The sequence below is a fragment of the Gracilinanus agilis genome, chromosome 2, assembly GCF_016433145.1.
Source record: "Gracilinanus agilis isolate LMUSP501 chromosome 2, AgileGrace, whole genome shotgun sequence".
NCBI classification, from domain to species: Eukaryota; Metazoa; Chordata; class Mammalia; order Didelphimorphia; family Didelphidae; genus Gracilinanus; species Gracilinanus agilis.
In genome coordinates this window covers 378633498-378660593 of record NC_058131.1, presented here as the reverse complement: position 1 = coordinate 378660593, position 27096 = coordinate 378633498, and the positions used below count along the sequence as shown (strand labels likewise).

Here is a 27096-nt window from a genome sequence, read left to right as displayed (position 1 = left end):
ATCAGCAAGATGCCTCTGCTTTTCCAGATTCCCTAATGGGGGCCTGCTAATTCCTTGCCAAAACTGGCAGTGGATTTCTTCCTTTTAATCTCCCCTAATGCCTTATTCTATTATTGTCACTGCTCTCTCACCATGCACTGTCCCTTCAAACCCTTGTTCTTAAGCTAAGCTAGTCAGAAAAGCCTGTGTGGTGGTGAGGAAGTCTAAGATTGCACTCTAACTTCCCAAAAAGAGAGGGGGGGGGAAGGAAGGAGAGTTATACCTCCTTGTACACTGTCTTCAAACTCTTCCTTAAGTAGTTTATCTATTGAATTTCTAAATTGAAGATACTAAGAAAAGGGATATGTGAGGTTTTCGGAACAGTAGACTTGAAGGAAGGGGGCTGATAAGGGGGAAGTACAATGCATTACAGGATGTTATCACTTCTGAAGTGGCTGTACCTTATTGTATGGTAAGAGATTCCCCTACCCCAATTCCTTTCTTTCCTTACATTAAGGGAACAGAGGAGAAAACTATGTCCTGGATTCCAAATCAAATGAGATAGAGATGGGGTGGGAGTCGGGCAATTGGGCCATGTAGCATGTTCCCTTTATCTGCAGTCTGGATGATGTCCTGAGTGACCCGATGTATGAAGAAAACCTCTACTCAAAGAATATCAGCAGAATATTGGACAACCTATTAGATGGCTATGACAACAGACTTCGTCCAGGCTTTGGAGGTAAGAAGGGATGGCCTTTGGTAATTCTTTGTTCTCAAATAACCACTACTTTCTTCCTTTTGTGCCCTTCCATTATCTGGACTATTTTCAAGAGAGCATTAACTGATTTCTTTTCAAGTCTCACTTTATTTAGCCCCATCTTAAATGCCTAGGCAGTTGCATTGGGCTAATCTATGAGTAAGGCTCACCTGAAAATTTTTAACCTGGGCTAGCCTGAGTGACTTTTCAAAATTGAATGGAAAGTAAGGATTACCTGGAAGTAAAAGACAAAAAAAGGATGATAGACATACCGAGTGTAGGAGGTAACTGAATTTCTTTTGTAGCCCTAAAGGTATTTCTTTACCCTCTTCAGATGGCTGGAGTAAAAGGGGAAAAAAAAGCAAATTTCCTCTTCTCTCTTATTTCAGGTGCTGTCACTGAAGTGAAAACAGATATTTATGTGACAAGCTTTGGTCCTGTGTCAGATGTGGAGATGGTAAGTGTACTTGGAGCTTTATGTTTTCAAGGATATCCCCTGCTAGAGGATTTATTCTTCAGAGAGTAGGAATGAATTCCAGGATTCATGTAATACACAGTATTTCCACTTAACTGTGGCCCTAGGTCCATGCTGTGGGATTCATTTATTTATGCCCAATGCCTAGCATTTAGTAGTTGCTTAATAGATATTTGTTAAATTGAATTACAATGAATTAGTTCCCATCCCATGGGGTGGGGAAAGCTGTTTTTAGAGTAGATTATTGAGTTTAATCTCATAGACATTTCACTATGGGGCTGAGCCTGAACAATTAATTCATATGTCATTCCTTTAGAAGAACTTCAGTCCTTTTTCCTTGGTTCAGGATCTCAGGTCTACTGTAACAAATAAACAAACATAGATAGTTAAAATGATCATTTCTTGGTGAAAAGGTGGTAATTACCAGATCCGGTGATGGATAGTGGGGATTCAAGGGCATAATAATGAGATTGAGGAAGCATTTAATATTTGTGATATAAATACCTTTTGAAATCCAATACAAAATATTTTACTAAATGGCATAGGGAACCCATAGCAAGGCATGATGCAATCAACCATTCACTTTGTGGATATACTAGTAGTAATAGAAGGATATATTTATAATAAATGGCATTAAAATTCTAAAGTAGCCTCACAGAACTAAGTACATTGTAGTGTTCTTTGGATGTCCTCAGGTAGCATTTTAACTCATCCATTGAAACAACATCAATCACCGCCCAAAGTTATTCTCAAATTGCCCAACCATTGCCAGCTTTTATAGTGAAAATGCCAATGCTATCTTCCTTTACTTGCCTTCTTTAGCTTCAACATTTGGAGACAGGGAAGGAGAAGGATCTGAGATTTCAGAGCTATCCACTTTGGGACTGCCTGCTTGCATGAGTATGGGGTACTTGCATCATCCAGAACCAATTTTTAAAATAATATGAAAATCCAGTATATATTTGTTGAATATTACTAATGTTTTCAATTGCTGTGCATTTCTATAATCCTATTATTGAAGACCCAACTGGCTGAGGAGTGAGGAAGGGGCAGTGAAAGGGGAGACCTTGAATGCTTCACTTGGTTGCCCACTCCCACCCCCAAAATCACATAAGTCCTCTTGAATCCCAGCACTATGCCCTAGATTCAGATTCAGACCCTATCTGTTCTACATATTGTCTAACTTAAATAACAACTTCCGGCAATAAAAGACAAAAACCAAAAGGGAGATGGGAAATCAGAAACCAACACTGTCCCCTAACTCAGACTTTACAAAAGTTCCCAAAGTCCTATGAAAAAGAGAAATATTATCTATCTTAGTAAAAATGTTCTAATATGTTACACTTACCTATTTTTAAAGCATTTGGCATAAAAATTTTTGAAGGCAAATTTTCATAAGAGCTACATATTTGTTAGAAATCATTTTAGCTTAAGATTTAAGTGAAACCATCTCTTGTCTAGACATTAGAACATTGGAGTTAATAATGCATTTTAAGAGTTACATAACCTAACTTAGAACTGGATATAGTAAGGCAGTTGACAAGCAAAGGTTAGCTATTTTGGAGGCATCACTGAATGTGGGACTACAGTCATTTACCTGTTTAATAGGGGATAAAATGCCAAAAGAAGTTACAAGATATATTGAGATTAGATAAATCAGAATATTCTAAACCTAGAATAGAATAGAAATTTAGAAATTTTAAGTTAGATTCTTCATTAGAGTGATAGTGATAAAGATAAATATGTTGATGGAAGTGGACATAGAAATATGTAGATATGGATGTGGATGGGGTTAGGCATTTGAATGGGTAGATGGAGAGAGAGAGAGAGAGAGAGAGAGAGAGAGAGAGAGAGAGAGAGAGTGAGAGAGAGAAGTTGCTTACTCAAGAGAATTCTTTTCATTTTAGCTTATGTGTCACTGCATGTGAGCAGGATTAATAATATAACAAATATTCCAAGAAACAGGAAGAATATTAATACAATAAGAACACATTTTGAAAACGTTATTTCCATAAAGAGTGGCTATCCTCTAGTTATCTCTTAAAGGAATAAGATTTGATAATTAAAGCAGTGAATAAAATGCGTTCAACAAATCAGGAGGCAGATCTGTGACTGTTTGCCTTATTACAGGAATATACAATGGATGTTTTCTTTCGTCAAACATGGACCGATGAGAGGCTGAAGTTCAGAGGGCCTTCTAAGATTTTAAGTTTGAATAATTTGATGGTTAGCAAAATCTGGACACCTGATACTTTTTTTAGGAATGGGAAAAAGTCCATAGCTCATAATATGACAACCCCAAATAAACTCTTCCGTATCATGCAGAATGGAACTATTCTCTACACGATGAGGTAAGATTCAAAAGGCTATATTTTCTCAGCATCCTTGGCATTTTAGTTAACAGTTTCACATCATTTTCTTTTTAAATGTGTTTTAGACTAACCATCAATGCTGACTGTCCCATGAGACTGGTTAATTTTCCCATGGATGGCCATGCTTGTCCTTTGAAGTTTGGGAGTTGTAAGTCTCAAAAATCTCATGTATGTAAATAGCTTATTCAAAAACTAGAAAATGACATCACTATGAAACACACATGCAACTTTCAATTACTTGTGATTCTCAATATGATTTAGAGAACACAGTTAATTCGCCACATCTTTCACGTGTATATAATGATGCAGTTTTTAAGATACATTCTGCTTTTAGCTACACAGATGAAATGACTGCATCTCTGTTTGCTATAACTGCATATTCTACCTTACTCAAAGTAAAACAAAAGTTGCCTTTATCGACAGGAGAAAAGTAATAAGATTCATTGCTATGTTTAATTTGTTTTTAAAATTCAGATGCTTACCCCAAAAGTGAGATCATCTATACATGGAAAAAGGGTCCTCTTTATTCTGTAGAAGTTCCTCAAGAATCCTCGAGCCTCCTACAATATGATTTGATTGGGCAGACTGTGTCTAGTGAAATAATAAAGTCCAACACAGGTAAGAATCTGGACCATATTGTACAGTCAACCATCAGGTGGCAACCCCCACCTGGTAACCAGCCCACAGTTTTCCAGTAGTTTACTTTGTTAACATCATTTAGTTTATTGTTCCCTACTGAACTTGCCTTCCAGAAAGTTCCATAAAGGTTTGCTAAAATTTTCTACTACGTATATATGTATACAGTCTGGATTGACCTTGAAGGATGCTGCTGTTGTCAGTACCTGACAAATATTCAAAGTATAAATGTATTTGCTTCTTTGATCTATCAAATAACTAAGTTTTCATTGAGTTTTTCCTGTTCTTTTCTTTTTTCCTTTTTCCCTCCTGGAATATACTAATTTAAAATCCTGTTTCATTTACTTGAAGCTTCCTTATTTTGCATGATCTCAACAACAATAATTCTGACATACTTGTCTCTTTGCAGGTGAATATGTAATCATGACAGTTTATTTCCACTTGCAAAGGAAGATGGGATATTTCATGATACAGATATATACTCCTTGCATTATGACGGTCATTCTATCTCAGGTGTCTTTCTGGATTAATAAGGAGTCTGTGCCTGCTAGAACTGTTTTTGGTATGCCTTACTCTCTGCCCTCATACCATTTATCCATCACCATCTCATAGTCTTTGTATATCTTAATTGAATTATTCATGAAACTTGCTTTTTTTCATCTACTAATGAAAAACTGATTCCTATTATTCAAAGAAGAAGCCCATCCATCATGAAACTCATCCATATTGTGTTCTTGACTAACTAAAGGACTGTTTCTGAAGGAATGGTGGCTGGAGTTCTTCCTGGGTTCCAACTTGTATATGAAATTGGATTTGAATAAATGCAACAAATGGAGATAGCTCTGAATATGGAATTTAAAAGTCCCTCAGATTAAAAAAGTCCCAAGTAACATATCAAAATATGGGGAATATAGTTCTTAGATACTTACCTCCCCTTCCCAACATCCCATCCCATTCTGCAACTTCATCTCTGTAGGTAGACAGTATGTAGGTTATATCCATTGGTTGCATCTGAAAGAGCAAAATGAGGTTAACATAAATAAAATATCCAAAATTGGAATAATAAATTTTACTTCTAAATGCTCAAAATATATAAATGCATATAAATACAAATGTAATGCTCAAATTTAATAATACCTAAATTTCCATAACACTGATTTTATGAGTTTCTTTCACAGACATCTGACATGTCATTTTAATCTTCAGTGTAAGCCTGCAAATCAGTTAATTAATAAGCATTTATCCAGCACCTTCTTTGTGTCAGGCACTATTCTAAGAACTGAGGATACAAAGGAAGGCAAAAAACAGTTCTTACTTTCATGGAACTCATATTTTAATACATGAGATAGCATGAAATTAACCAGTTACAAACAAGATAGACTAACAGATATAATCAACAAAGGAAAGGGAATGAGATTAAAATAAAAAACAAATTGAAATTTATATTAAACACCTATAGTGTTCTATACACTGTGCTAGGCACAGGGAATACAAAGGCTAAAATGAAAGAATTTCTGCACTAGAGGAGCTCCTATTCTAACAGGGGATACAATATGCATATGAATATATAACTCTCTACATATCATATTTTTACCAAAAATACATAGTATGTTATTAGAGAAACGGCACTAGCACCTGGGATAATCAAGAAAAGCTATAATTAGTCTGAGAATACTACAAATTTTTCTAAGTACTTCATACAAATTATTTAATTTGAGTTTATAAATAAGCTTGTGAGATAGCCACTACAGAAATTATTATACTGATTTTTATAGGTTGGGAAACTAAGTCTCAGAAAGGTTAGACAATTTACTCATAACTAGTAAGAATCAGAGGTAGAATCTGAACCTAGGTCTTCCTGACTCCAATCTTTTGGACTATTCAATTTGTTACACTGCCTTTTTTAGATGAGGAAATTAATCTTTTGGTTGGTGAAGTGATTTGTTTTAGATCAAGCAACTACTTAATTACAGAAATGATACCTGAACCTAATTCTAATTCTGAATTCAATGTTTTTGCAGTACGATGTTATCTCCAAAAGAAAGATCTGATAGTGTAAAATGATTTAATGTAGTATTGCATGTAACAGCAGTAGCAGCAAGAGCAACAATGATAATAATAATAATACCCAATAAAAATCACAAGTCACATTGGCAAAAATGTTTTAGGGTTTGGGAAATGCTTTCCTTAAAACCCTGTGAGGTTTAGTAGTAAGTATAATTATCCTCTCATTTTGCAGAGGAAGAAACTGAGACTCAGAGCAAAGAGAATTTGCCATGGATACATGACTAAGTGTCTGAAGAAGTCTAACCCACATTCCCTACTATTTCTCATGTGATTATATATTTGTCAGCATACAGGCAGACATATACCATTCACTGATTTTCAATATCTTTATTTACAAGAAGTACATATATACATATATATATGTGTATATATATATCAAATATATTTGTATACATATGTAGATTTGTTGGTTCATTTAAGGTATATTTTTTTACCCCATACAATATATCATCATAGAATTTAAATAGCAAACATTCTTATCCTTTGACAATATTCTTATTTCTAGGCTTGCAGAATTTCTTGAGAGTATTTCTAAAGTTAAGATAAAATATCAGTGTTGAAAAAGGTTTCTATGGCATGAGTAGGACTTGTTATTATTTCTATTACTGTGTACAAGCTATCATGCTGCTTTCATAAAATTATAGAAATATCTTCTTAGTCCTTTCAGCCTTACTCAGAAAAATTATTGAAAAATTGGTTCATTGTTGATTAATTAGATATTTGACCCTGAGGAATATATTTTATCTAGTTTATAGCATCAGGTTTGTTTCACTTTAAGTGCTTATCATAGTCCTTGTCTTTCCTACTTTACAGGGTTGATATGTTGATCAAATGAGTCAATGAAAGTAGCAATATTTTTAAAATTGAAAATGGATATGAGCAGTTCTTGTTTTTGTTACTGTTAAGAACACAAAGGAATTATAAAAATGGAATTTACGATCACAATATTTAGAGATATAAGATACTTTTAAAATGACCTAGTCTAATCTTCATTTTACAGACGAGAGTACAGAAATCCAGAAGGAAATAAAGACTTGCTCAGGGTTACATTTTGGTGGAATAATTTGAATTCAGATTCCTATTAATAAAAATAAGTGTCCTTTCCACCACAGCCCTTGTCTTGACATGTTTCTTAGAATATAAGGACTTTTAAGTTTTGACACTGCCAAATTTTTCCATTCTTTCATTTTTTTAAAATAGTTGCCTAAAATAATAAAATTTTTCATGTCTACTTTTTTAAATAAAGTGATCAGTTGTCAACTCCAAGCTTCTCAGTCCTATGTAATTAAAAACCTCAAGAAATGGAGATATCACTGGCATTAGATCACCTAGGAATGAATCTTCTCTCTTTCATTTATGAACTGTGTACTTTTGGGCAAGTCACAGACATCTCTGAGATTCTTTTTCTTTGTTTACTTGATGACTCTTCAAAGGTCCTGTTAAATTCTAAAGTTTATCTTAGTTTGTCTTGAGGAAAACAAAGGAAAACTGTTTGAGTTAGAAATTAGTCCAAATTATACAAATTTGGATCATTTCAATTTAACACAATACATAGTTATTATGCCATTTGACAGGTCCATAGATGAATGATATTTTTCTCATTAAAAAACACAATATAGAATCAAATTGATTGATGGATACCTGAATCAGAAAGCTAAATAACATTAGCTACAAGGCTGCAAACACAGGTACCAGAATGATTTTATCCTAATCTAATTCAATAATAAAACTGGTAAAAAGAACCACTGAAAAAAAGTTGTAACTGAGAAGGATTTTGTTGAGAGAAGCAAATATAATCACTTAAATATAATACTTTTTAAATGTCAGCATGGTTTGATATAAAACACTGGCCTGGGTTTAAAGAGCTAGGTTTGAATCCTGGGGATTTCACTCCTAACCTGGGTAACCTTGGGCAAGTTAATTACTCTCTCTGGCACTCAGTTTTGTCATCCATAAAATGGAGAATTTGAGCAAATACTTGTCCCAAGGTCACTTTATTTTTGACATCCTAGAGTAAAAAGGAAATAATATCCTGTCACTCTTTAACCAAGGCACAGATGAAGAACTTGATAAACTATAAGGCTTATAAAGTCCCACCCCTTAATTTTAGAGATGAGAAAAACCAAAGCTCAGGGAACCTATGATTTTTCTATGAGGATCTATTAATTTGATGTTTTGTCATAAGATGTATTAAAATTCATTATAAAAATTAAAATCTTCACATGATTTGGAATGTGACTCAGTAGAATTTTTTCACATTAAAACTGAAATGCAAAGAAATTAAAGAAAATCCATACTCTAAAAAAATTTTGCAGATGGGATTTTCCCAGTACAAAAGAGAGTCAGGGCCCAGGAGTAACCTGATATCAATAATGGAAAACTGAGGGGCAGCTGGGTGGCTAAATGGTTTGAAAACCAGAATCAGAGAAGGAGGTCCTTAATTCAAATCTGATCCCAGACATTTCCTAGCTGTATGATCCTGGACAAGTCACTTAACCACCATTGCCTAGCCTTTACCGCTCAATATACAGTATTGATCCTAAGATGGAAGGAAACAAGTTTTTTTTTTTTAATGGAATAAGGGAGCAGATGCTATTATTAATCTTATTATTACACTAATATCTTACAAACTCCTTGAGATAAGGGCTCAGTAACATATATTAATTTTTCTTATTCCATCTGTGCCTAAGTATTTAATGGGTATATGATGAGCCCTTGTTGAATTCAATGGAAATAAAAGTCTCAACTATACCAATTAGATTCACCTGAGTTACTCAGAAAATAAAGTGGACTTCATCTTCATTTTATATAAATTTCCACCAAAAAAGTCTTTAAATAATAGTACTGATAATTAACATTCTACAAAAGAAAATAATATAAATTATTCCAAGGTCATAGTTCATGCATTAATAGTGCTATTGGTTTCCAAATTGGCAAATTTTAAAATGGATATATAATATAATGCTGATATATGGCTGAATTAAGGACTGAAATTTTCATCTTTGTTTTTCCTCCCTCCCTCCCTTCCTCCCTTCCTCCCTTCCTTCCTTCCTCCCTTCCTTCCTTCCTTCCTTCCCATTTCTTTCTTTCTTTCTTTCTTTCTTTCTTTCTTTCTTTCTTTCTTTCTTTCTTTCTTTCTTTCTTTCTTTCTTTCTTTCTTTCTTTCTTTCTAACTTAGAATTAATACTGTGTATCAGTTCTATAACAGAAGAATGGTAAGGGCTAGGCAATGGGGGCTAAGTGACCAGCCCAGGATCACACAGCTAGGAAATGTCTGAGGTAAAAAATGGAAGGAGGAATGGAAGGAAAGAAGGAACTCTTTAGATAACAATCTACCTAGGTTCATACCTCAATGATTAACATATTTCTACTCTATTCCAGGATTCTGAATGTCCAATTACCAATGTTCAAACCCTGTTTTCTTCCAGTGACCACTCTCTTATTCCTATCCACCTCACCTCAATCTCTCCAAAACTTCCATTCAAAAGCAATCCAGCCTTTCCACTGTGCCTTCTAGAATGCTTGCTCCATAAGTCAGAAAGATTTCATCTCAGACCTTTTCACTTCTCGATACCTCCATCTTCTTGGACTCTTGGTTCCCTCCTAAAGGCAGTTTCCCAGATCCCTTTTCCCTCACTGGTTGCACTTTTGGCTCCACCCAGACTCAATAGTTGGGGAAGAAATGCTCACCATTGCTATTTCCAGGCTATTTTACTAACACCGTCATTCAGTGACATCTTAATATTATCACAACATCATCATTCTTTTCTTTTGAAGTTCATTCAATAAATATCATCCAATAAAAACTCTTGTCTGCTGAACTTGGAGACTTTCTCCTTCTTTCCTCAATTAGTTTAATGCCTGGATCACAATCTCTCTTCCCCTGTATCTACCCTTGTACTACGGGATTTCAACATGCATATGGCTATTCCCTCAAACACAATAACTTATCAATTCCTCAATTTACTCATTTCCNGGGAATTTACAAACTATGTTCTTAGATTTGTTACTCGTGAACGTATGGGTTTCCTCAGTAAAATAAAAATGTGCATCCCATACCTACACAATTTAGTGATATTCCAATAGTCTGAAATGAGGTTCAGTTGTTCAACTAGTCCTTTAATAATAAAATCACCAGTTTGAAGTATTTTCTGTTTTCCCCGTGTTTGGATTCTTTCTTTCCTTCCATAAGGTTCAGTTGTTCAACTAGTCCTTTAATAATAAAATCACCAGTTTGAAGTATTTTTTGTTTTCCCCGTGTTTGGATTCTTTCTTTCTTTCCTTCCTTCCTCCCTCCCTCCCTCCCTCCCTCCCTCCTTTCTTTCTTTCTTTCTTTCTTTCTTTCTTTCTTTCTTTCTTTCTTTCTTTCTTTCTTTCTTTCTTTCTTTCTTTCTTTCTTCCTTCCTTCCTTCCTTCCTTCCTTCCTTCCTTCCTTCCTTTCTTTCCTATCTTGTTTACTTATTGACTATAGACAATAAGGGGACTAGACTTGGAATCAGCTATGTGACCAATAGTCAATTATCTTTTCTCAGCTTCAGTTTCCCTTTCTATAAAATAGGGATAATAACACTCCACTTGTTTGTTTTAAGGATCAGATATATGTAAAACACTTTGCAAAGTATAAGGAACCATATAAATGTTATTTTTGTTGTTGCTTTTTAAATTTTCACTATTAGGTATACTTCATCTAGGTGGGGTAGTAAATAGAACTCCAGAATTGAAATCAGGGATATCTTAGTTCAAATCTAGCCTCAGACTGTAGCTTTGTGACCCAGGGCAAATCACTTAATCTTTCCTTCAATTTCCTTCTTTGTAAAATGGGGATAATAATAGCACATACTACCCAGAGTTGTTTAAGAAAAGTGATTAATATATTTTAAACTATATTAGAATAGAGCCTTTGTCATCATGAATGAAAATCAAATGATTATTTTCAAGGCTACTTTAAACCAATGAATAATAATTTAGGGATATCTCGTCCAATGGAATGGCATAGTTTTACCTTTATGTACTTCTATGTATGGGATTGTGGAATGTGTTTGAGAAGGATTCTCTGATGCAAAGGCTTGCTGAGCCTTTTCATGGCTTTTCATCCACCTTTGGCATCCACCTTTTATACAACTCTCTCACCTGTTTCTCTGAGAAGGTATAGCATGTGTAGTGGTCACAGCTTGGTAAAACCATATCTGCATATGAGTTTTGGCTAGGTTTACTTACAGGTGAGTTGGGGGATTTCCTATTCTGAGCATCTGAAGTCTTTCTCTAGCTCAATGGCTGGCCATTGAATGAGGCTGAAACAAGCGTTGTAGAGTGTTTAGAGCCCTGTTAGACATCAAAGAGCCCAAGGGCATCCAGTGTATCACAGGCTACCACTAGTCATCCTGATTTTTGTCTTGACATTGTAGAAGAAAGAATGAGGCTGATGTCTTTGTGCAACTCTACTTCATTAAAATCCAACTGACAGACAAATCAAGACATCACCAGTGATGTCACTGCTCTTCTTTGAAATTAAGAATGGTACTATTCCTAAATATTGATTAGAAAGCACAGGAAATTTCAGCAATAATTGACTTAAAGGAAGACATAATTGTTCTTAAATTTCTACAATTATTGCCAATTTAATCAATAACTAGCATAGCATTTAAATTTTTTTTAATTTAAAATTTTTTTAAACCCTTACCTTCCATCTTGGAGTCAATACTGTGTATTGGCTCCAAGGCAGAAGAGTGGTAAGGATAGGCAATGGGGGTCAAGTGACTTGCCCAGGGTCACATAGCTAGGAAGTGGCTGAGGTCAATTTGAACCTAGGACCTCCCGTTTCTAGGCCTGGCTCTCAATCCACTGAGCTACCCAGCTGCTCCCCACCATAGCATTTTAAAACACCATTATAACTGCTAATATCATTCATTGATATAGCACTTCCTTCATGCTTTTCATTAGCATTATCTCATTTTATCTTATTATAGGATCTCCAATTCTAAAAACTTACATTTCTTTCTTTTTCTTTTTTTTAGGAATTACCACTGTTTTAACCATGACCACTTTAAGTATAAGTGCTCGACACTCTTTGCCAAAGGTGTCTTATGCAACGGCCATGGATTGGTTCATAGCTGTGTGTTTTGCCTTTGTCTTCTCTGCCCTTATTGAGTTTGCAGCTGTCAACTACTTTACCAACCTTCAGAACCAGAGAGCAATGCAGAAGGTGTCCAGGACAGCCCTACCTTCAGTGACAACTGTCCCAGTGGAGGATGAGATTGTTTTGGTAATGCTTTATTTTTCTAATATTATACATTCCAAAGCAAGAGATAGGCAGAGTAATGCATTCTAGTTTTTGTATTATCTTGAAGCAGGGTTAGAGGTGAGCAAAACACCAATCTTTTCTTTTCATTTCATTGTAGTCAAACTTCTACAGTTTTAGAGAGGAAAAACCTGGCAGCAAGTCTATATTTTACTTTTCCCAAAATTATTTTGCCTCTGTCATTTTTCTGGCAGATTTTAGGTTCCTTGATGGGCTTGTAAGGACGTTCTTAGGCTTTCTTTAGATATTTCCTTTAAATAGGGCAACACACAACTACAAAGGATTAAAGGAAACAAGTGATGTTCAATAGACTGAATCTTCACAGTCTGAAGGAAGCCAACACGGATTGACCTGGAATGAGGGTATATATCAGAAAGTTAAATTGAACAAAATATAAGAATTAGGTTACACATAATACAGCAAAATTGTAGTCAAAGTACAAACATTTGGTTCATACTCATAAAAATATCCTGATTTTTTTACTTTAGTTTTTTGGAATATCTAGATGAACACTGAAATATTTTTTAGAATTATTTCAATTATATCTCAATTACATATAAATTTTTAAAAAAATCATTTAAAAACCTTTAAATTTAAATTTCATTTTTCAATTTTGATACTGGTAAATTGTATTTTTTCTTTATTAAAATCAAATGAATCAATGGTTTATTTATTTTATTGCTTGTTTCATAAAACCATCTCCTATTTTTATTTAAATCAGTGTTTTTTAAACTTTAAATTATCTTAATATTTCCTTTAATTTTTAAAGATTTCCATTTTAATGTCTAATTTGGGATTTTGAATTTGTTCTTTCCTTTTTTTTAGTTGCATGCTCAGTACATTAATCTGCTCTTTCTCTATTTTGCTGATATAAAGGTTTCAAGAAAACAATTTCCCCTAAGTTGTGCTTTTTCAGTATCCCACAAATTTTGGAATGATTTATCATTGTTGACATTCTTCTTAATGAATTATTTACTGTTTCTATGATTTGTTCACTCATTGTTCAGGACTAGATTGTTTAGTTTCCAAATCACCTTTTACTAAATATAATTTTATTTAATTTTGATCTGAAAAGGGTTCATTTAATATTCCTGCTTTCTACATTTGGTTGTGAAGTTCTTATGTTTTAATGTGAAGATTTTATGAAGGTGCCATGTATAGCTGACAAAAGGATCTATTATTTCCTATCCCCAGTTTTATCTAGAAATCATATTTAATTTTTTTCGCATTTTATTCATCTTTCTGACTTCTTTCTTATTTATTTTATAGTTCGGAGAGGGGAAAGTTGAATTTCTCACCCATAGTATAGTTTTACCATTTCCTCCTGTAACTCATTTAATATTTCCTTTAAGAATTGAATGTTCAGGAGGTCCTAGGTTCAAATCTGGCCTCAGACACTTCCTAGCTGTGTGACCCTGGGCAAATTACTTGACCCCCATTGCCTACCCTTACCACTCTTCTGCCTTGGAGCCAACACACAGTATTGACTCCAAGACGGAAGGTAAGGGTTTAAAAAAAAGAATTGAATGCTATGCAGTTTGGTGCATATATGTTTTATATTGCTATTTCTTCATTGTATATTATTTCTTTTTAGCAAAATATACTTTCCTTGTTCATCCTTTTAAAATTAAGTTTATTTAAGCTTTTGCTACCCCTGCCTTTAAAAGTTTTTTCCAGTTTCCATGTCAGCACAATATTCAATAATCATTTCCTGACATTTGTAGTTTTGTAGAGTGTTCTCTCCCTCTATTTCACCCTTTGCCCCATCTCCAGAACAGCAGATAATATAGTAAGGTTCATCCATGTGTTATCCTACAATACATATTACCAAGTTTATTATAATATAAAAAGAGATACATATCACATATACCACAGAAAAATCATGGAGATAATAAAATGAAGAATGGTATGCTTCAATATGCATTCAGACTCCATCAGTTTCCTCTATGGCAGTCAATGACCTTTTTTGTTCTGAGTCCCTTGGAATTTTACTGGATCCCTGCATTGCTGACAACAGTTGCCATTCACAGTTGATCATTGTGCATTATTGATCATTGTTACTGTATATAAAGTTCTCCTTGTTGTGCTCACTTCACTTTTCATCATATATATGTCTCTAGGGATTTTTGTGTGTGTAATTAGCTGGGTGATCATTTCTTGTGGCAAATAATATTCCATTGCAATCATATATGGCAAACTATTCAATTCAAGGACATTCCTTCAGCCTCCAATTCTTTGCTACAACAGAAAAGATCTGCTACAAATATTTTTATACAAGTATGTCATTTTTCCCTTTTCTTTGATATCTTTGGGATACAGATCTAGTAGTTATATTGCCGAGTCAAAGAGTGTGCTTATTTTTATGGCCCTTTGACTATTGTTCTTCAGAATAGGTGTAGCATTTCTAGGCCCAATAACAATGGATTTGTATCCCAATTTTTCTGCATCTCCTCCAACAGTGATCACATTCCTTTTGTCATATCTACTAGTCTGATTGGTGTGAGGGGCACCTCAGAGTTGCATTTATCTAATTAATAGTGATTTGAAACATTTTTCTGACTAAAGATAGTTTTAATTTCTTCACTTGAAAATCTATATCTGTTTATATCCTTATTTGTCATTTGGGAGATGCTTTTTCCCTGCCTTTCTTTAAACTTCAGTTGAAGTATAATAGTTTCTACTGTGTCCCCTTACGTTAACTCAGTATGTATCTTTTCATTTCAAATGTATTTCCTATAAACAGCATATTGTTAGATTTTGGTTGTCAATCCATTCTTCTATTTGCTTTATTTTATGCATCAGTTCATTCATTCACATTCATAATTATAGAATGCTTAGTTGTATATTTTTCTCCATCATATTTTTTCATTTCTTCCTCTTTTTCTTTCTTTTTATCTTATTTCTCCTCTTAAGTCTGTTTTGCTGTGTGTGTGTGTGTGTGTGTGTGTGTGTGTGTGTGTGTGTGTGTTTTATCTTTTGGAGCTAATTTAGATTTGAGTGAGGTTCAGGCAATGTCCACCCTCTGACACTCCCCTCTACACTTTACAAACTCTTCTTTCTGTGCCTCTCATGTAATTTCTCCATTTTTCCTCTCCTTTGCTCTTTCTCCCAAGTCATCACTCTTTCTTACCAATTCCTTTTTTTTTAATATTATCTCAACATAATCAACTACCTTCCACACTCTATTTTACCTGTGTTGTTACTTACCAAAACCAATGAGAAGAGTTGGTTTAGAAGCAATTCTTATATTTGACTCCCTATTACATTACATTACAATGTTTGACTACTGATAAAATATGAATCAATGTAATAAAAAGGCCTTTGCTCTATACAATTTCCACATGACTCTAGGAAACTACATTACTGACTTTTAAATAGGAGTAAAATTATTTACAAAAGGCTTCATTGATTCTGTGATTGCTTTTGGGAATTTCATGTAGATGATCACACAAAATCTTTTAAAGAATGTCTCTTTCCAGACTATGCACAGATGATTTAAGAGACCAAAATAAAGTTTTCATCCCTAATGGATTTTTCCAAACTATTTAATTTTTGAGAATGGGTTGTTTTATACAAAATCCAATAATTTCTAAGTTAGCCAACATAATTTCACATTTTTACATATTTTCTTGCTATTCAGCAATTATTCAAAGTATTTTATCCTTTATACATATATCTTGAATAGGTCATGTGAAAAAAGAAAGAGAAGGAACATATTATAGAACTTTGCTATTCTTTAAAGAGATAAAAATTATGAATGAATAAATGAGGCACCATGGAGTAATAGATAGAATACCAGCCCTGGAGTTGAGAAGACTTGGATTCAAATATTATCTCAGATGCTTAATATTTATGAGTGACCATGTACAAGTCATATAACCTCTCTCTCTTTCATTTCTCATAACTGTTAAATGAGAGAACAGGGCTTATCAGTCTGTAAGGCTGGAGCACTTAAAATGTGTGTGTGTGTGTGTGTGTGTGTGTGTGTGTGTGTGTGTGTGTTGAACCTCTTTAGTACTTTAATGAAGCTTATCGACCCTTTCTAAGAATAATGCTTTTAAATGTTTGAAAAAATATTATATATATACATTTGTATATATAATTAAAAAGAAAATTAATTATATTGACACTCTTAGTTCAGTTTCAAGCTATTAAAGATAGAAAGAAAAAAATTGAAGTTGTAATCACCTGGACTAAATTAGCTTTTTAAATAACAAATAATTTCAGACATAGACACAATTTTTAATTCTCTTCTTTTTGACCTCCCCCTCAAAAAAAGGTAATTATTTTGTAAAACCGCAAATGGTTATTATAGTAAATCACTAAGTTAGAATTACAAGGCCAAGAACCCTCACACTTTACTTGAGCTACTAAATATAATAGAATATGACAACCAATCAATAGAATATTGGAATTAAAGACAGGAAAGAGTATACTTTGAATCCAATTTCTGATATTTACTTCATCTTTGCCTATGAGAAAGTCACAACTTTACTGAGCTTCAGTTTCTTTCTCTATGAAATGAATGTAGTAATTTATGTGTTGTAATAATAATATCAAAGGAGATGAAGTATATAGAATGTTTTACAAACCTTAAAGTGCTCTTTCAGTTATTGTTATTAATTTTTATTATCTGTTCACCTTTTTTTAATGGTTGTCAGATAACAATGGCCATAAGGTAAATCACTGTACTATAAGTTTTGTTTTATATTTAATGCTCTTTAGACTCTTTCAAAGGTAAACAAAATAATTGCTATCATTGAACAAAATCATTAGAATATGAGCTTAAGTTCTAGATAGAAACTACACTGATTGTTTTTCAATATAATTAATTTCTTTTGTAATCTTACGTGACTTTATGTCCTAGTGATTTTATTTAACTATAAATAGCATTTTTTATCTGTGAAAGAGTCTATTATGATGGGAAAGATATGTACCTTTGTCTTTTTCCATATATTTTGATCTCCTATGCTCAGACTTTATAAATTAAAGCTTTTTGATTCCATTAGACTTGTTTATGAATATATGAAATAGTGAGAACTATTAAAATGATGTTCTTAAATTATTATGGAATAGTATCATATTATGTAAGAGTGGGCAACAGTTATGTCTGTCATAATGTTCTAATTGCAGTATAATTTATTGGTTGAATTATCTAGGCTATTTTAAGGCATGCATCTGTGATGTTATTTGTCATCATTTAGTTCATGAAAGATAGCTATGTTGGGTCACTTTGAATATTTCCATTGATTTTAAGACTAAACTCCTTAAGAATGACTCTTTTATAATTTCTGATGACAATAGCCAGGTAAAAAATTGTCATAATAAGTCTCTCTAGTTCCATAAATGACACAATATTACTTAGCCTTTTGTTTATGAGTTTTTTGTTGCTACATTGTAGGCTGAATTTATATAGATTTTTTCTGTTGGAAAATGTTTTGATTCCACTCTAGAAGCCATTTAATAGGTTCCACATAGAAGTAAACAACTTTGGATTATGTTTGGCTTATTTAATAGTATGTAACTTTTGTCAGCCTTGAGTACTTCAGTGAAGTGTCATCTGGTTGTTCCAAAATTATTTTTCAAGTTTTTGGCCTATAAAATTTGTACTCTAAGAATGTCTATTGATCTTCTTTCTCCCTTTTAGCAAATAAGTCTAAACTTTTCTGCAGTTGTTGTAGGTATTTAGATACTATATTTTCTTAGTATTGTACAGATTTTTCTTAGGAACCTTTCCAGATGTCTGATAATCAATTTTATCATTTCAACAGTGATCGTGTAATCTCACATTGAGTAAGCATTAATTGCTTTCAAATATATGTATATATACATATATATTATTTCCTTTTTGACTTGATTATAGGATACCAATAAGTCACTTAATACATAATGTTGTTGTTGCTGTTCAGTTGATTCAGTTGTGTTCAACTTATGATACTATTGGGGTTTTTTTTGGCAAAGATACTGGAACAATTTGTCATTTACTTCTGAAGCTTATATTACAAATGAGGAACAGAGGCAAATGAGTTAAACTAAGTATCCATAAGTATTATATAACTAGTTAAGTGTCTGAGGTCATATTTGAATTTAGGAAAATGAATTTTCAATCCCATCATTGTAACCACTTTGACAATTAGTTGGTACATGGCTTTCTCTTGATAGTTTTATATTCACTTCTTGCCTGGAGGAGATCAGATTATTTTGAAGTATCATATTGGTTCAATTGATTGCTGAATTCAATATCAAGTCCCTTTGCTTTTATTATTCTTTGGTTTACATTAGAGTTTTATATTTATTGAGTCTCTATGACATTGTGATAGCCCTCAGAAAAAGATTCCCTCTAAATTAAGGAGCCACTAAATGGATTTTGTTTGTATTTTTTGGGAGGGGAGGAGTCATGCCCCTTAATATAATCTCTGTACAGAAAGTGATTAATAAGTTGTGGTTTGATATATTTTTTCTCTTGGAAGTGATATTCAGTATTATTTAGGATAAAGTTTAGTGAATTTAATACCAGGCAAAACTATAATGGGCTTAAAGTTTTCTTGAAAAAAGTCAAATTTCATATCAATAACTCTTGACATGTTTGTGTTAGTTTTGATTTAAATAGTTATTTGGGTAGGGTCCAGTTTTTTATTTATTTCTTACCAGTTTATTTTTCTAATTATATGTAAATTTTTAACATTGAAAACATTTTTGAGTTCCAAATTCTTTCCTTGTCTACACTTTCATTGGGAAGGCAAGCTATTTATTTTAGTTTACACCTGTGAAGTCATGTAAAATCTATTTTCATATTAGTTATGTGTAAGAAAATACAGATCAAAAATTTTAAAAAAAACAAAGAAAAGTAAAATTAAAAAATATCTTTCAATCTACCATCTCATTCCCTCAGTTCTTTATCTTGAGGTGTATAGTATTTTTCATCATGAATTCTTTGCAATTATATAAGAGCATTATATTGCTAGGAATAAGTAAATTATTTTCAACTGATAATTATACAATATTGCTATTACTGTATACAGTGTTCCTGGTTCTGCTCATTTCATTTTGCATTAATTCATGTAAGTCAGTGATTCCCAAAGTGGGCACCACCGTCCCCTGGTGGGTGCTGCAGCGATCCAGGGAGGCAGTGATGACGACAGGTGCATTTATCTTTCCTATTACTTGCTACTAAAATTTTTAAAAAATTAATTTCCAGGGGGCTAAGTAATATTTTTTCTGGAAAGGGGGCAGTAGGCCAAAAAACTGTAACCTTACTGTAACACTGTAAACTTACATTGTAAGTCTTTCCAGGATTTTTTAAAAAAAGTATCCTGCTTGTCACTTTTATACCATGAAAATATTCTAGTACATTATATTATAGTCACTTTAGAAATAAAGATCAAATACTCTTGTGTTCCCCTTCTACATGGATTTATTTTATTTATCTGGAGTACATGAACAAGCCATGTATACGTTTCCAAAGGTTGGCAGTAGTCAATAAAGACAATGCTGCAGAACTCTGAAGCAACTTACTGAACAATTTTTGAGGGAATACGTTGTGTTTATGCTTCTGAGATATTTTCATATAGTCTTTTTGCTCTTTAGTTAATACATTTTTTCTTATAAGTATAGATTTGTGATACATTTTGAAAATATTTTTTATAAAGTACATGAGAATATAATTGGCATATATTTGGAGAGTTTACTGCTATAAGCTCTCTTGATAGCAATTGCATTGTGCTCTCTGCTAAAAAAAGAAGGAACAAGTCTTATATATGAGAGGAAGCTGGTAAAAATCTCTACTAGATATTAATGATACTTTGTAGGATTTGAACCAACCAAAATTGATCTTATTTAACTCTTCCACTTTTTTCAGCGAGTAAGTGACTTGCCTAAAACTACACAGTCTTGAGGTTAGATTTCAACTCTGGTCTTCCTCAGTTCTAGTTCATTCTACCATGTTTTCAAAGAAATTATGTTCTTAAACGACCTTACGTTCTTTTCACTCTAGATTTTAGTAACTCCTCAATTTTATCTCCTATTTCTTCTTAACTAGAAAGAAGAATTGTTATTTTTTTTTAAATTTTAAAACCTTACCTTCTCTCTTAGAATCAATATTAAGTATTGGTGCCAAGGCAAAAGACTGGTAAGAGCTAAGCCACTGATTAGGATCACAAAGCTAGAAAATGTCTGAGGCCAAATTATAACCCAAGACCGCTTATATCCAGATCTGGGATTCTATCCACTAAGACTCCTAGCTCCCCCTTAAAATTATTTCTTATGATTAACTCAGGTCCCCAATATGGACACAATATTTTATTGTGTAAACTGGTGCTGAAGGTTGTAGTGGCAAAATATCTATATGAAGCCCTTGCCTATAAACAAATAGATTTTTTCTTAATTTTGTTAATATGTAGTATTGGTTACATAGTATCACAGAGTTTGTAGAAAAAATAAAATATTCATGTCTTCATCTCTTTTCATGAGCACTCATCATTTGCATACATTGGTAATCAAAATCATTTGAACTGAAGCACTTCCAGTAGTTGCAGTATTGTCATTTTTTACTTCTTGTGGTTAATCATGTACCTTGTGGCTGTGTAAAACATAACTTCTCAGAACTTACTCCATTCTCCTTAGTGTCAAGTTGATCATGGTTACAACTTTGTATAGCAACAGCCTGCCAAATATTGACACTATAGCTATGTTTTTTATAATATAATTTAGGTGCAGTTGTATCACATTAATCAGGGGGCCACCTCAACTAGTGGCATTGCTATAGCTCAAGAAGCCATTTGTTTTAAAGTTCCTCAATGGTCTTTAACTCCAGTGTAATGGTTCATCACAACTAAAATTCCTGTCATACATTTCACATTCTCCTAATTTTCCATTTACACACTTACACTGACACCCCATCATGACATAGTTGCACTTTATTGGGAGTTATTATTATTATTAATGAAGTTAATGAAAATGACTTTCAAAGCATATGAAAGTAATTCACTCTCCTTTTTTCTGGCATCAGTGACATTATCTATATAATGAGATGATTGGACTAAATGATTTCTAAAGGTCATTTCCTGTTCTGGCATCCTATGATTCTGTTTTGTTTGTTTGTTGGTTGGTTTTAAATGAATAACCTTTCCCTTTGGGAAAAAAATGGAAGCATTTCAGAGTCCTATTCCATTTCAAGATTTTTTTTAATGGAGAAAAAAAAAGTTTTGTTTCTAAAAGGTTAAATCAAATTTTAAGGAAGAGAGCCACCCTTAGAATAACAAGAAATGAGCTGAGATTTTTTAATAGAACATTTATCCTTTATTTGTTCACTGAAAACCCTCATGATTTGTTTTATCAAAATGCATGAGAAAAAGTAATTGTTTATATTTTAAATAGCACAAGGGATATATTATAAACTGAAACTGATTCTCTACTCCCCCAAATATCATGACATTTCTTTAAAAATGACTAGTATCCTCTAAACAACAACACTTGATAGGTTTGCTGTTGGAAAAATAAACTGATATTATGAAATTTAGCTGGCATTAAGCACTTGGATGTTTCATGTCCTTGTCAATTCTAAATATGAGAGCATGCCTTTCCAATGCTTAAAATGGGTTTAGTTCAGAGGATGTCATTTTTATCAATGACTTGTGCTTGAAAATGATCATTAAAGTATCCTTTGCACTTTGTTAAAGTTCATAACAGAAAGAATATCTTAAAGAGGAACATTCTAGGCTATGTTAAATATCTTTCTGCTTTAAAAGAATTTTGACAGAGAGGATTTTTTCATCCCCAGTTTTCCAGGATTCCCTGTGGCTTTGGTCCAGGTCCTAGTCATAAGTTTTCTTGTTTTCTTTGGCACACTGATTCAGATTTCAGAATTGAATCTCAACTCTGGCATTCAGTGCCTGTGTAAATTTTTACAAGTCATTAAAATTTTGTGCTTCATGCTTTTTATCTCTGTAATGAGAGAACTAAACTTAGTAAGATAAAAGCCTCTATTAAACTCAAAAATCTCTGATCTATCAAGCTATGATCGGTTCTCTTATTTCATTTAATTAAATTAGATTAAAAGCTCCTTAAGGGCAAGGACAATCTTTTGCTTCTTTTTTGTATCCCCAACACTTAACACAATGGCTAGTATATTGTAGGTGCTTAATAAAGATTTATTGAATTGAATTCAATTTAATTCAGTAAGTAATGTGAGAAGTGGTGCCAGATGCTGGGGACAAAAATATTCCCTTTTACACCTGCAAGAAAAGAAAGAAAAAAATTCCCTTCAGTTAAAATCTACTTGGGGAAAACAACTTCCATACAAATAGAGAAATGCAAAATACATGATAATAAAAAAAACAGGCTTGTATGAAAGGAAAAATGCAAATTGAGCCAAAGGGGAATCAAGAGGAAAGGTACTGTAGGTATGAGGAATAGTCTAGCAAAAGGTATGAAAGCAAGAGACAGAATATTTCAGAATAGCTTGCTTACAGGCCAGTTTGACGGTAGTGTACAGTATATGTGGGAATAATGGGAAATGAGTGTAGAGAGATGTGTTGGAACCAAGTTGTCAAGGGTTAAAATGCCACAGAGGTTTGTCTTTTGGCTGAGAACCACTGAATTGGGAGCCATTGAAACTTCTTGAATGAAGTCATGATTATGCTTTAGGAATATTTTTTGTGACAAATCTAGTTAATAAGAATCTATTAATCATCTACTAATATTAGCTGCCAAATCTAATATTGGACTTAATTTGACTTTACTATTATGGACCAGGAGGCTATGCTTAGTGCTTAGGTCATTAAGAAAGGGGAAAAAAACTAGTTCTTAAGCTCAAGGAGTTCACCGTTTAATAAAGAGATAAAAGGCTAAAATCTATGTATAAATAATGAGTCATGAAGGAAAAGTATTAGTATTAGTTAGGGACAAGGAATGGCTTCTTAAAGAAGGTAGAATTTTACTTTAGACTTGAAGGGAACCAAGGAAGACAGGAGATACCTTCAGAGAGAAATTATTCCAGACATGGAGGACTTGAAGGGAAAATTCTTGAAGTCAAGAGAGAGGGTATTTTGTGTGAAGAACAGAAAGGAGGCATATGTTGCTGGGTCACATGATACATAGAGGAAAGGAAAAAGTAAGTTGTAAAAAGAATAGAAATGCTGGAAGTAGTCAAGCTATGAAGTCTTTCAAAGTCAAATGGGATTCTCTGTTTGATCCTTGAGGTAACAGCAAGCCACTGGAATTTATTAAATAAGAACGTGACATAGTATGAACTGCACTTTAGGAAGATCATTTTTGTAGTGAAATGTAGGATGAACTAGAGAGAAGAGATACTTGAGGCAGAGAAAACATTTAGAAGTTTCATCCAAAATTCAAAATAAGAGATGAGGGACTGAACTGAAAGTGGTGGCCATGTGAGTAGAAAGGAGACAGATATAACGTTTATAGCAGAATAACTAGCAAGACTACATTTAATCCATTGATTATGGAAGATCAGAAGGAGTGAAAAGTTGAGGATGACACCAAATTTATGAACTGGAATTGCTGGAATTTTACATCTTCCGTGTTTAGGGGAGTTGGGAAAAGAAGCAATTATAGAAGGAAGATAATGTGTTTCACCATTAAACTGTTGAATCTGGAGTGTCTATGAGACATCCACTGTGAGATTGCCCAGCAAGTAGTTGGTAATGTAAGAGTGGAGCTCTGAAGAGCTTTTCCTGTTAAATATGTAGATTTGGGAGACATCAGTATAGAAATAGTATTGCTTCATTTGGGAGGACATAAAGAGAGAGGTTAAAAGGATCTGGGATGGATTCAGGAGATACACACATTCTTAGGGTTTGGGATATAGATGATCTTGAAACAAAATAATTTAAGAATGAATGATAGCTCCATTTAAAATAAATCATTGATGATCTAATATTCAGGGATAGGTAGAGATGAACAGTGTCAAAAAGCTATGAAAAGGTTAAGAAGTTAAATTATAGCGGACTGAGATTGAGTGGGAAACAATGGCATGGAGGCTAATGAAAGTAAATTTTCTCCTTAAATCCACTCTCTAGGGATTTGAATGGAAGATATAAGATATCTTGAGGAATTGGAAATATCAAGTATTTTTAAATGGGAATTTTTAGCTGTTTATAAGTAATTAGGAAGGAGCCAATAGATAAAGAGAAACTGAAAATAAGAGAGCGAGTGGAGAAGAATTAATGAAAACAAACTCCTGAAAGAGAAACTGGTTGAAATCAAGGGCACAAGTACAGAAATGTCTTTGGAAGATGGAATTTGGTTTGGGTCTTAAAATATGGGTAAGAACTGAATAAGCAGAGGTATGGACGGATGGGAGAAAGTGAATTATTATCAACAAAGACAACAAAGTTAGTAAGGTGAAGGGCTTGCTACAGAAATTATGAACAGTCTAGTTTATTTGGAGAATGAGGTGAATAAAGTAGAGGTATTAAGAGACTAAGCTGAAGAGGCCATAATTGGAGATAATTCATAGCTATAATGTCATGCTTTGAATGACAGGATAAATATTTTAGGGAGCCTACTTAAAGTCTTTGAGTAGGAAAGTATTATGACCAGGGAAGTGATAAAAGGTTAACCTAGAAATTTCATAGGATGGATTAGAAGGGAAAGGGAGAAGAATTAGTTCATATTATTCTTGTCCAGATCAACAGGTCATTAAATAAGTATGACTATATGTATAACTTGGTATGCCTAAGAATCACTTTGAACCCATAGAATTGTTATAACATTGAATCAATTGTGTTTATTATTTTCTTTAATGTTCCTTCAATTTAAAAGCAAAGATTAATAAGAAATTAACTTTTTCTTAAAGATCTAAACATATTGAATGCACTCTATAGCAGTATTTTCTTAAATAATTACAAATGCATCATACTTCTTGAGATAATATTTTGAGATAATAAAGATGGCTCAAAGTATTTGGTATGCCTTCAGTAATATAATAACTTGAATTATTAAGCACTGCTATTTTTGAAATTTTCTGTGATATTTTTTTAACATCACATTCAGCCCATCCTAGGTAGCCATCTCTTGTAACAAAAGAGGGAAAAAAAGGAGAATAAAAGTATTTCAATAAAATATCCAATAAATCAACTGTATCAGAAAGTATATGAACTATCTCACACCAATAGTCCTTCAAATCAGCAAAGACTTCAATTCACTCTTGACTACATTATCATCTTCTCATCCACAAGAAACCTGTGAGGTTACATGTGCAAATATTATTATTTCCATTGTACAGATAAGAACACCAAGATGTAGAGAGGGCAGTGTATTTGTCTAAGATCATCTAAATATGAAGGAACAGATGTTAGATTTAAGCCTCCAGATCATGTAAATGTTCAATGGTCTTATCACTGCACATTACTTTATTAATGAACTATTAAAAACAGCCACTCCTATGAGCGTATGCTACCTAATAATAGTGAAGTCTTAAAATTACTGCATCAATTGGGAAATATTGAATGTGATACACATGATTCTTAATAATTAAATTTTCTAAGAAACTGAATCAGGAATTTTATATTCAGAATGTAAAAATCACATGACATGGACTTTTGATGAATTGTTAACTTATTCATTAACTTTTCTCATTTTACTTGTCCATGTCTATTTATAGACTGTATCATAATCCTTAACATTTATTAAGCATCAACTGAGTAAGCAATTAATAGAGTAACTTGAAATTAACAGAACTACATTTCCTTAAAAATACTATTTGATTTGTTTCACAGTATTTTGAAAAAAATGATTCTATTTTCTGGTACAGTAATAGAGAGCATATGACTTGCTAGATGATAATATGGCTTTAAGTCTTAGTTCTGTCAGACTCAAGTAATCTTTTCAACCTTGAACAAAAGTCCCTCTAACTCTTGGTCTCAACCTTTTCATTTGTGAATGGGGATCAATAATCTATTGTTTTACAGTTTTGTGTGTATTTATGCATGCAAGTATATAATGTACATGTGTACGTAGTATATATGTATATAGACATATAATATGTATATATATAGTCCGCTCTCCTCACTTTAAAGGTAAGAAAACTAAGAGTTAGATAGTAAATGTGATTTTATTAAGGCCATATATGTAGCAGAAGTAAAATATGATGTCTTGAACTGAGATCGTTTATTTTTGAAGATACAGTGCAAAATGTCTTGCCAAATAAATTCTAAAGATGGCCCCGTTAATGAGGGTTGCATCTGTAGTGTCTTTTTCTCTTAAACTCTTAAGCCTAAGGAATTGCTACATATTTCTGAGTAATGTTTTCTCTATGAATAGAAAAACTTTAAAAAAGTCCCTTTAAACATCCATAAAGTGCCCCATTTCTTCCCCTGAGGGATATTAGTCATAATGGTCAGTTTTGTGCAGGATGCCTTTTTAAATATGGCATTACTCAAAAACAAATATTTTCTAAAAATATAAATGGCAGGATGGCACTCAGTGGCAGGTGTGCCCTCTGCAAACTCAAAACCGTGGGTGTTCATTCTCCTCTAAACAGTGATAGTCT

The 27096-nt window shown here is 33.1% G+C and overlaps 1 protein-coding gene across 1 annotated transcript in view; it reads left to right on the top strand.

Moving 5' to 3' along the window:
* Window positions 1–401: 401 nt before the first annotated feature.
* The window catches only part of GABRA6 (gamma-aminobutyric acid type A receptor subunit alpha6), a 51880-nt gene continuing 25185 nt past the window's right edge, over window positions 402–27096 (top strand). The window contains exons 1-8 of the mRNA XM_044661728.1: window positions 402–451; window positions 600–718; window positions 1126–1193; window positions 3342–3562; window positions 3649–3731; window positions 4058–4201; window positions 4629–4781; window positions 12301–12548. Of these exons, the coding sequence (XP_044517663.1) occupies window positions 402–451; window positions 600–718; window positions 1126–1193; window positions 3342–3562; window positions 3649–3731; window positions 4058–4201; window positions 4629–4781; window positions 12301–12548 (1086 nt within the window). The remainder of the gene's footprint in view (window positions 452–599; window positions 719–1125; window positions 1194–3341; window positions 3563–3648; window positions 3732–4057; window positions 4202–4628; window positions 4782–12300; window positions 12549–27096) is intronic.